At 40.7% G+C, this 11857-nt stretch overlaps 1 protein-coding gene across 4 annotated transcripts; it reads right to left on the reverse strand.

Moving 5' to 3' along the window:
- Positions 1–83: 83 nt before the first annotated feature.
- Positions 84–11368, reverse strand: strada (STE20 related adaptor alpha). Of its 4 annotated transcripts, XM_074656339.1 has the most exons (14): positions 11215–11368; positions 8890–8955; positions 8345–8402; positions 7126–7154; positions 4791–4893; positions 3680–3801; positions 3383–3491; positions 3132–3255; positions 2382–2553; positions 2079–2183; positions 1314–1564; positions 1184–1226; positions 893–1062; positions 84–636 (listed from the first exon to the last, which is right to left on the reverse strand). In XM_074656339.1, exons 2-13 carry the CDS (start codon positions 8899–8901, stop codon positions 907–909), a joined length of 1284 nt encoding a protein of 427 aa, XP_074512440.1. In that variant the 5' UTR covers positions 8902–8955; positions 11215–11368; the 3' UTR covers positions 84–636; positions 893–906. The 4 variants fall into 4 exon arrangements, with proteins under 4 accessions (XP_074512440.1, XP_074512438.1, XP_074512441.1 ...); XM_074656337.1 differs by having other exon boundaries at positions 84–1062; XM_074656340.1 differs by lacking the exons at positions 7126–7154; positions 8345–8402 and having other exon boundaries at positions 84–1062; positions 11215–11367.
- Positions 11369–11857: the final 489 nt, after the last annotated feature.

Raw genomic sequence — 11857 nt, forward strand, 5'->3', positions numbered from 1 at the left:
TACTTGAAGCCAGACGAGATGGATTTTCATGTGATATGTGATCCCGCGATTCTTGCGTGATCTTGTGACATCGAATTAAAACATTAAAGTGAACAACGTTTATTGTTAAAAGTCAAGTTTGACATTTGCAACACTTTGCCCTCACTTTCAAACGTTCATGCAGACAAAACGAGCACCAATGTAACGTTCTGACATAAGTAACAGCACACCCAGAGTAAGTTCAAGGAAATACATACTTCTATGCTCTGAAGGTTAAAACTAAACAGATGCTATGCTTAACCCTGTGCAACAAAAGTGATGTGTAAAGCATGAGAAGTGGTTTACACTGTAACACAAGCAGAGAGCTAAGAAATGCACGTACATGCTGTTCATTTAGTTGACTCATCCGGTGTCCAGAGGGCTGAGTGAGCTGTGAGGACCGGTGTGCACCCTTATGGTCGTCTCACTGAGCAGATGGGCCACATCAAGCGGCCATGTTCAGGGAGGTAGAGTGTCCCCTCTGAATATTTAGTAGCAGCTTCCCACTGATCCATTTAATGAGAATCTTTAGGTTACATCTACATCCATAGATCCTCCTCTGAGAGGAGTCCTGTTGTGTTTTGGCTCCAGGGGGGGGTTGTAATGTGTGAGTGAAATCTGTAAACGTTTGGGGGTGAAATCGAGAGAGAGAGAGAGAAAGAGAGGCCATCAGTGCAGTGCAAGAATCTTCATATGTAGAGAACAAAAGCGCATCAGAGATCAAAAAGAGGCAAGATGGCTGCTGGCTTTTAACCTCTGTCTGAGAACAGCAACTCCGCTTAGTTTTAGATTTCAATTATTTACAAGGGGACCGTTACAAAAACAAATCTTGTCCAGTATGCTCAGAGAGTTTTCCATCAGAGCGTCTCCCCACCTCGTCCTCCACCGTCAGAAGTCCCAGTCGTCCACATCCAGGTGGCTGAGACCCGACTCCAGACTAGCCAGTCCGGAGTGAGAGTCCTGCCGCTGGGAGCTCTCGAAGCTGGTGATTGGCGACACGGGCCGCAACAGCTCAGGCAGCGCCTCTGAGGGCCGGCGTTTGATCTGAGAAGGGGAAAAAAAATAACATTTGGTGAACAATCTTTACTTTTTCAATGTCACCATAAAGTAAATGTACAAAAACAAATGCCTCTGTATTGTAACGCCACAAAGATGCCACACACACCTGTTTGAAGAAGGGATGGCCTACGAGAGTGGTGGCCGACGGTCTGAAAATGTAAACAGAGGGGAAAGAATTAGTGTCTTGAACATATCCTATACAATATGTAAGCATGTAGGAAGAGAGAGAGGTCAACCTCTTTTCCGGGTCTCGCTGTAGACACAGCTCAACAAAGGCGTGGAAGTGCGAGGAGAACGTCCGGTTGTAGGGGTGTCCTGATGAGGACGAGGGCTCTCCGTTGGAGTGGCGAACACTGCCGGCTCCTGGACCCTCGCAGATGCCGGAGTCAGCCCCAGAGCGAGACGGTTTCATTGATAGCTCCTCTGGGGGGATAGTGGTGGTGTCCAGCAGACAGGGCACCGTCCCGTTTAGCTTCTCCAGCAGCATCTGTGGAAGTGAAGTGGATATGGAGAGTGTTAGTGCACCTACCTTTTGATTTCAGGAAAACAGCTTAACCTCTTCCACTCCACCCCTCTTTTTCATAGACCCATTTTGTCTTTTTTAGGGGGCACAGGGGGTCTTTATAGCAGGTCAAATGTAGATGCCACAGAGGTCAAGGGACCCCTGGAAAAATTGCCATGCCAGTTTTTCCAAGCCAAAATTTAGTGATCTTCCCAAAAAGCTACCATGACATGGTTGGTAACAATGGATTCCTTAGTTTTCTTAGGCTAGTTATATGATACCAGTACCTTCAATCTAGCTCTAAAACTGAGCCTGCTACAGCCTCTGAAAAAAGTAAAGTCGGCTGAGGGCACCGGCGCCCTCAAGGAGTGGAAGGGGCTAAAGATCTTTACCTATCAATTTACGTCATATGGCCTGAGATATAGTCACTACATTTTTGGCTACAAACAGATAATGTGCTGTGGAAGAAGAGGTAGGGAGTTGCTAGGTATCTTCTTACCTGTGTAGCTGGCATGTCTTTGAAGGGTACGTGTCCATTGGCCAGTTCACAGGCTGTGATGCCGAGGCTGTAGATGTCTGACCGCGAGTCGTAGCCCTCCAGGTTCTGAGAAAAAAAACATTCACATATGACATTCACTTCATTTTACGTCTACTTCCTATTTAACTCTGCTGCTAAATGCAGCATAGAGAGTTTGAACTTCAGCTGCAGAACAGCATTTCCAAAACTTGTGGACCAAAGGCAGAGACAGCATTATCACAGTATTATGTTAACGCTTGATTGCGAAGGAATGCAGTACTGTACCTGCTGCAGCACCTCAGGGCTGAGCCAGGGCAGCACCTTGACGCTGTACTGGGGGAAGTCGTGGACAACTTTGGCCCTCTGGCCGTGACGGATGAGACTGAAGATGCTCCGTAGACCTGACATGCACACCTGTCCGTCGGCTGAGATCAACACGTGGCTGGCCTTCACACTCCTACACATAACCAAAGACACCGAATGTAACATTGAGCTGTATTTACAAGCAGAGTGGTTTGTCGATTTATCAATATGGTCAATTTATTGAAACCCGATGTAAGTTTAGGTCAAGAAACCAGCACAAAAAAAGAAATACTGAGCAGCATATTGTGTAAAACAGAGATACTAGCTTGTCTCCAATTGTGGCATAACTCCTGACTCCTTCCCAAACCAGTTAGTCCTGTCAGTGACCAAGTAAGACTACAATGGTTGATGCGTTTTTATTTAGATTCCTGGTAATTGTTTGAATATGTTTGTTACTTTTATTGTTTTAGGTCAAAATTGACCAGAGACACTTTTCCAGTATCACCTGGTAGGATATTATGCAACAGACCTCCTCCACTCTCCACTAAACCTAATACAAATCATTAGTTTGTCTTTCAGTGGAGTGTTTTAGCATCCCGTGATGGCGCATATACTGTGCTACACAATTCTAAGAGAAGCACTTAATATTTATTGAACGGTTACCAAATATTTAGTTTAATTTTGATTCAAAAAGACATAAAAACTCAAACCCAATGTGGAAATGCATCTCACCGGTGCACATATCCCATGTGGTGGATGTACTCAAGAGCTCTGAGCATGCCCAGCAAAATGTATGCGATGGTCAGCTCAGCCATACCGTCAGCGAAATGTGTGCAGATCAGATCTCTCGCCGACCCTGAAAGGCCATCAAACACAGGCAACCGTGATGAGAAAGCTGTCCTCTATTAGTGCAAGCTACTTCTCAAATCATAATTATTATTATGTATTATAAAATACATTGACAGTTAAATTGTATTTCTTACCATAAGCCATGAAGGGGGTGATGACCCACAGCTCATTCTCAGCTATAAAGACGCTCTTGTAGGGCACAATACTGTGGTGGTGAAACAACTTTGACACATGTAGTTCACCCTAGGAGGCAGAGAAAAGGAGATTACATCTTATTATGTCAAGGCGACAGGCAAAGAGGAAAAGATGATTCTGAATCTAATTACGCATAAGAGGCTGAGACAGGAAAGTTAATGAGAACACAGACACAAGTGAGATAAAAGACTACGGGGGAGCTAAGTCACTGCAGAGTGATGGGATCGAGTGCAGACCTGCAGGTAGGTAACCATGTCATTAGTGCACGGCTCCAAGTCGATCCGTCGGATGGCTACGTGCTCCCCGGTGGGTCTGTATCGAGCCAGGTTCACTGTCATCAAGTCGTCCAAGCCCCGGCCTAAAACACAGACTCATTTTAAAAAAACGATTCATGTCATTGTTACACAAGTATCCTCCAGTCTTTGGTTTTTGAGTATTTATGGTATAAAGATACCAAACAAATACAGTTTAGCAATAGTGTTGTTTAGCTATTATAACATTTTTACCATTTGGAGAACATTGACTAAAAATTCAACATGTTTTGGATACATTGAGTTCTTAATTTTTTAATATAGTGATGCAGAGGATTCATTTGATAAAAAACAATATGTCACAAGAGACCAATACACCTTCTAATGGCTTACCGCTAATAAAAAATATTAATGATACTGTGGGTCTAAAAATAAATACACGCAAAGGCTGTCAACTAATAATCTAAATTTGATTTGATTATGAAAATTAATATTAGATTGTGAAAAAAGAAAGCAGCGCTACCGTGGCAGTCTGCCTCGCTCGCACTGAATGCAGCACATGATGGGAGTCACACAAAGTCACTTTCATTGATTGAAAATGAAATGTAACGTTAGTTCAAACGGAACGATGAATAATTCAACCGTAATGATGGAGAGAACTCAGCCACAGAGAGAGAGTGACACCGTGTCCTAACAGCAAGCGAGCGTCATGTAAACGAACCACGTACCCACCAGCTGTGCCCTCAACATCAGACACAGACGTAACCACTTAAAAGATGGGTGAGTAGTACTTGCTATCTTCCGGCATTTGCACATTTTAAAACAGAAAAAACATGTTTAACATTGTGATATTTACTGGAAATGACTTATATTATAGCCAACAGCAAGTGGGAAACTTTCAGGTGATCTCCCTACAGCCAGCTGCCTCCTTATTTAGGTTTTTGTATTGAAATGAGGCGATGTCGTATAGATAACACTTAGGACACCGTGTCATTGACATAATGCCCCAAAATAGATATTCGAATAATCAAACCTATGCGTTTTTTAGAGAAAAAATATTCAAATGTCATCCAGGTGTGTCTTTGCCTTTACATACCGATAACGGTGAGGAGCTCGTAGGAGCTGCTGTCAGGGAGGAAGCTGCCCATGGTGTCCCGACGTGGGAGGGAGGTCAGACTCTCCTGGCTCTCCTCATGGGCCTGGAGGTATAAAGGGGAGGAAACAGAGCAACTGAAGACGGCCGGTGACACTTGACTTCACTTGCTGCTACAGTGCAGGATTGTGTTAAAGGGCTTGTGAGTGACTACCGGGGTTGGTCATACACTACCGTTGAAAAGTTTAGAATCACCTAAGAGGACTACTCTGTATGTTTGAATGGTCTTTGATGCTTTTAGGTCGTGCAACGTTTCAACCAGACTGAGAAAGGGCAGAAAGAGACAAAGATCCCTCTGAACAACAGTTCAATAAGAAGTCACCAGTCATTGGCCAAAGAAACTGGAAGCTGAGCATCAAAATGTGTGAAGATTTAAATAGAAACAGGTTCCTGTTTCAGTGTCAGCTGCACAATAATGCAGCCTATAAAGAGCTGTAATTAACAGTCAATGTGGTGTTTTAGCAAAGCTCTTCTTCAAACTTCACAATAGAAATAGAAGGTTAATCTAGTAGGATTCGCAGCACTATTGGAATATCAGCTGAACATACTATGGACTGAGAAATCACAGTTTAAACCTCTTCAGTGTAACCACTGAGTAGACTGCAGAGGACCCATAGAAAAAATATTTAGAGCCCAATTGGACCGTTGTGGTTCAATAATAATCCGAGGGTCATTTACGTTTTTCTGGATTGAAAAACAAATTAAAAATCAAAGTTACAACAGTATTCTTCCCTGTCATGCAACACTGTGGGGACATCGACTAAACGGAAGTTTTAATTATTCAATTCCTCTTCTTTTGGTGCCAACACTATTTCAAATGTAAATAATATATTTGGTGTCTGAATAACACTGTTTTTATCTCTGTTAATATAGCCATTATTGAAGGAAAGAATAAAAACATCAACATAACAGCTGATTCCAAACTTTTGAACGATAGTGTATGTGTGACACCAGACGACAGGCTCAGGTGTGTTATCAACGTGTGTTAGTGTGACCCCTGGCACAAGCCAAAGAGAAAAAAAAAAAAAAAACAGGAATTGGAAGACATTAGTAACATACAGTATACTGGCACTCAAACCACCGGCAAAATATTTAGTGAATACAAGTGTCTACTGTAGGTCTCAAAATTACAACATATTCCAAAACAAGAGATGCACTCAATATAAAACTGTGTGTGTTGTTTTTATGGCGAAAGACTCGATTTATCAGTATTTGTAAACAATAATAGCAGATGAACTACTGCTTCTATAACAATATCATAAACAGAATAGCAAAAACAGAATCACAAAGTGTAGAAAATGTTTTAGACATGTGCATCGCAAACACATGTAGATACGTGTTAATATTCTCGGCAGTGAGGACTCCTGAATTCCATCAATTTATCGCCTTTCAAATGATGGAAATGGACAGATTGCAGTAGCAAGCTGTGGAGGCAAATGATGGCAAGCTGTATGAATATTTGGACCGTTTCCATGGTGACCAGAATGAAGATGCACATTCAAAATTAGAATAGTGCACCTCCTTTAAGCTTAATTGTGTCCTACGTGGCCGGAAGTGGCTTCAAGATCAAGATCGGAGACACGCACACCACCTCGCAAGATAAAACCAAGAGTAGTTCTCTGGACGTGAAGCCAAACGAGGACTTTTTGCCACACATAAACTTTACACAGACGGCGAAGCCAAACATGCCGTGGCAGCCGCCAGCTAAGGGAACATCTGTAAACGTTGATCTAAATCACGTGGGTTGCTGTACAAACTGCCATCGTGATCAGATCCAGAAGGGGTCGCCATGCATTGCTAAAGCTGAACACATGGAACTCCATCCATCTGCAGCCCGCAAAGACACACAGCGGCTGACATCAAAAGTGTGGCACCATCAGTTCACCATCAACTCAACTACAGGCCGTCAGCACGGACAGGCCGTGTCAAAACACTCACAAAACACAAAATTAGACTCTTAGTGAGGTGACAAAAAGACACCAAAATCCAGAACAGTGCAGTTACCTGGAGCACAGAGCACAGACAGGACTATTTAGATTATTTATTCTCTTTCTATTCCCCAACAGAAGCAGTGGTGAGTGAGGTGACCTTCTGAGCTATGAGCATGTACAGCGTGTGTCATGAACTCCACACTCATGCATACATAAATGTGCAAAGCTTCAGTGGGGGGTTGTGAATTCTTCTACATATAAATCTGTGTGCGCACATACACTTGCATGCACGCACATACACACAAAGGGCAAATGGGGGATGATGATGACAGTAGTACCACACTTACTTTCCTGTGAGAGAATCCCTGAGCTTGCTCTGGGGTAGAAAAACCACATCAATGACATAAAGACATGTACAAACACAAAACAAGAGAAGGTTCTGTGTTTAGAGCAGCTCTTGAACTGGGAAGTGCAGCATCTGGCAGCGGGAGTTTGCAGCAGGCTGCAGAGTTTGATAGACGACCGTCGCTGGTTTCCCTGTCACTAAAAGGATTAGTCTGAACCAGCAGCTTTGTCTTTCAGGAGACCAGCAAAGTGACGCATCATTATTAATACAGACGGTTTTCATGAGAACTTTGTGGGAATATGATTTAACTGAAAAAATAATTCTCACCCCAGTAAAGCGCTTATATCAGAGACTTAATCAAGTATTTTCTTACCAAAGCAAATGATACAAATGAAAAACAATCTAGCTAAACCCTGCAGGCTCTTCCCAGATATTATGTAAGTCAATGGGAATACAGCACGGCCAAAAAAGAAATGATCAATCATGCAACATTAAGCAATGATCTGCCAGCAAGAAAATGAAAATGAGGGAAAGCTTGTAAAGAAATAAAGCACCCCAGAACCTTTCCATAATACACAAAAGCTTCACTAATGTACCACAAATTAGACAGATTATTAATGAGGAGAAATATGGCATTTAAGATAAGATAAGAAGATTAACAAACCAATAATAAACAACCACAAACATGATATCTTTAAGCTTAAGGCTTCATATTGAATTTGCAACTCACAAACTACAGTCCTGAAAATGACCCTTTCACTTCTATATTTCTTATCAAAACCATATGTGATCTAGGGCAGCAGTTTTCAAAGTGGGGTCTGGGGACCCCCCGGGGGTCCTTGAGAGGATTTCAGGGGGTCCCCAGACCAAGACCATCAAAAACAAGTACTCAACCTTTTCACACGAAGGATAAACATATTCACAAGAAGCATTAAATATAATGGCACAGACTTTTTATGTGACAAGCCCACATGAGACATTTATTAAAGAGTGATTTTGTTTGTGCCATCCTCTGATAAATTATTGTAGCAAACAGAAAGAATGAGGCAGTAACGCTGAAGACAGATTAAGGATGACTGACACTTAGAGCAAAGCTTCAACTACAGCAGAAAGTTGTTTTCTGTTTGTGTTCATACAGGGTCTAATGTGTAAGCAGTGGTTTGGGAATGTTTTGTTTGTTTTGTTCATTTTGTTGTATCTCGGTATGCCTTGGACCTCACCTCCAAACAACTCCAAATCCCGCAGGCTCTCCACACTCAGTTTCTCAGATACCCAACGCTGACAGACACAGAGGGTTAGTAACAGACATGGAGAGAAGAGAGAAAAGGCAAGCAAGAATAAGGAAACATTCAACAGAAACATGAACACATTCAAAGCTGTTGAATACATATGATTTATGCTGACTTCCTAATTTGCAGCTGTAAACGTTTTCTGTATCTTGTGTGAAAGAGGAAGTTATAGAAAGCTCAATTAAAAAAAAAAAGTCTAGAAATTTCCTTTCTTGTCTGTAAGCAGTGTTGCGTGAATAGGAAAACTGGTCTCTATGAGAACTTTATAAAGATAACTGTATGTTACTGTCTTGTCATGATAACAATAGTGTCTACTGTCCGCAAAGAAAGCTGAAAGAATAGATGTGATCATAGTCTGAGGCGATTTTCCCTTATAGGGAATAAGCTTCAACGGAAATATCGATGAAAAATATGCAAGTACTGTAGATTTAATCCTCGTCAAATATTAAAATAGGAGGTAGTTGGAAAACACTTACAAGAAAAGACATGGATCCTCTTGAGTGTGTTACATATGAAATGCTGAAAACCCGTCCAGGGAATACCTGTGAAGACAAGTGAGAAAACTGTTTGGTTGATCTATCATGCTCATCATTTGCATTTGATTTGATGTGATTTCACTTCATTGTTAGAATATTTACAGTATATGCATCCCAAGGCGTACACTGTTTCACATACATACATAACAAAACACAACATTAAACCAAACAATACAAATACTACAAGCATATATTACATAAGTAGCTGCAGTGTAATCAATATAATCACTCACTTCCACATTCAATGCTTAGTCTACAGAGGCACACTGAGGCCCACTTACTGTAGAACCTAATTTGTGATATAACAACAACAAAAGAGTCCTGCAGTCTGTTTAATCGAGCCTGTGGTACTATAAATCTTCTGTTTATTTGCAAAAGCAGATATACTTTGAATAAAGGGAGAGGATTTTTTAGTATACACAGCTTGAAAACTTGACAAGCGTTTGACCGACAGTTTTCGAGCAACACAGTTTAGCCAGTCTAGATTTAAGCTGAACAGAGACTGTGTGTGAATATATAACAGATAATAACAGAGTGAGAGGTAGTAATAAGGTATACCTTCTTCCCTTCCTTCTTTAACTAAATGTACTCTATTTGTAAGAAATAAATGGTACCACTGAATCAGATGAGGATTGCCCTTTTAGTTGAATCATCTGTCATTATCATTACTATGGTTTAGGATGAGATCATAGAATAAATATACTATGGTGAAAAATAGCACACATCTGTAGAACATAAATCATTTTTGAAAGTTTAAGTGATACTCAGTGAAATGACTTGGTGTTTTGGCTCATAAGCAAACATTTTAATTTGTCTTGTCAAGATTCAAGAGTTTTATTTGCCATTTGCACCTATAACTAAGTACATTGGAATTCTGAGCAGTTTACACCGAGTCAGCTTTGAGAAAATAAAAAATGTAGAAAAGGCACAAGGTAATTACAGTACAAAATAAGTAACACATTCAACTCAACACAATAAATAAATACATTATTAAAATATAAAACGCCCTCAGTGTAGTCAATAAATAAAGTAAACTACCCTCTGCATAGGAACGATACCCATAGAATACAAATAAACAGTATATATATATATGCTCCATGACCATGTTAAAAAAAACTTGTAGCTCTCATAAAAATATTTTAAAAAATAAATAATTAATATATTTCAGACAATTACACAGTGGAAGGCAGCATATTGCACAGCATTTCAGTCCATTCAGTTCAGGTGTATTGTGTGTCAATAATGGTATGGAGGTGAGGTGTGGGGTATTTGTGTCCCTCTTTAATGTCCTTTGCCACCAGTCTTATTGTAGCTGGGAATAATAATAATAATAATAATAATCTAGATTAATAAACAGTTTTATTGTAGCTGGGAATAATAATAATAATAATCTAGATTAATAAACAGTATTATTGTAGCTGGGAATAATAATAATAATAATAAGGAGAATAATAATCTAGATTAATAAACAGTTTTATTGTAGCTGGGAAGAATAATAATAATCTAGATTAATAAACAGTATTATTGTAGCTGGGAATAATAATAATAATATTAATATTAATATTAATAATAATAATAATCTTAATTTAATAAACAGTATTATTGTAGCTGGGAATAATAATAATAATCTAGATTAATAGACAGTCTTATTGTAGCTGGGAATAATAATAATAATAATATTAATAATAATATTAATATTATTAATAATAATAATAATCTAGATTAATAGACAGTCTTATTGTAGATGGGAAGAATAATAATAATCTAGATTAATAAACAGTCTTATTGTAGCTGGGAAGAACCTGCTCTGTGAGTGGAGATGCTCTCTGGCCTGTGGTGCCTCAGGTTGTGTCCTGATTCCCTCAAATGCATGTTATGCATATAAGTTATTACTTATTAAAGTGATTATTAAACCTTGTAATATCAAAGTACAGTCCAGCAGACAGATGATCTCTCAGTAGTTTAGTGCCGGCTTTGAGTGATGATATCTTTATTCGTGCAGAGGCTGAAACCAATCAACATTCACGGTTTAAAATATGTAGTTATAATGCAAATACATAGATGCTGACTTCCAACGATAGTAAACGAAGTAATCTGGACAGACCGAGCAGAAACAACTCACTGATGTGGAGCAGATTAGTCAAAGCAGAGCTCAGTTCTTGCTAATGGAGGGCAGCAAGCTAGCAATAATAAATCACCGTTATCTAAACGTTACCTTATTTTAGCAACAAGAAATGGTATTATTTTAATGTATTAATAACTTACCTTTACGGTTGTTTAGAACAAGCAATGCCTGGCTGAAGGAAATATGATTTTAGGATAACTTATTCAGCGAGCCATCCTCTACTCTGCAGCTCCAGCGGGCTGTTTTTGGCAGCTTCTCCTGCTAGTGATGTGTTGGTCGCGAACGAGCCGGTTCAAAGAGCCGGCTCTTTTAAGTGAACGATTGCGGTGCGCTGCGTTGCGATGCGGCGGGTTGCGGTGCGCTGGGTTGCGGTGCGCTGGCTTGCGATGTGGTGGGTTGCGATACGTTGCGGTGAGGTGAGATGGGTTGCGATGGGGTGCGGTGGGTTGAGGTGCGGTGGTTTGCGGTGGTTTGCGGTGGTTTGCGTTGTTGTGCATTGCGGTGCGGTGGGTTGCGGTGTGGTGCGTTGTGGCTGCGGTGTGGTTGCGGTGCGTTGCGCTACAGTGGGTTGCGATGCGTTATGGTGGGTTGGGGTGCTGTGGTTTGCGATGCTGTGTGGTGCGGTTGCGTTGCGTTGCGGTTGCGGTTGCGGTTGCGGTTGCGGTTGCGTTGCGTTGCGCTGCGGTGAGCTGCGGTGCGGTGCATTGCACGAATAGCAGATAAGATGAGTGACAGTCAAAATTATGGTATTCTGTAAATTATAAGGTTTAGTATAACTATATT

The sequence above is a fragment of the Sebastes fasciatus genome, chromosome 13 (assembly GCF_043250625.1).
Source record: "Sebastes fasciatus isolate fSebFas1 chromosome 13, fSebFas1.pri, whole genome shotgun sequence".
Taxonomy (NCBI): domain Eukaryota; kingdom Metazoa; phylum Chordata; class Actinopteri; order Perciformes; family Sebastidae; genus Sebastes; species Sebastes fasciatus.

Bases quoted from the DNA above. Each gene is read 5' to 3' on its own strand.
- strada (XM_074656339.1), bottom strand. The intron at 4,894-7,125 runs GTAAGTGTGGTA...TTATACCTCCAG, and splicing joins AGGGATTCTCTCACAGGAAA to GCCCATGAGGAGAGCCAGGA. The intron at 3,802-4,790 runs GTATGTAAAGGC...TCTGTGTTTTAG, and splicing joins CGAGCTCCTCACCGTTATCG to GCCGGGGCTTGGACGACTTG.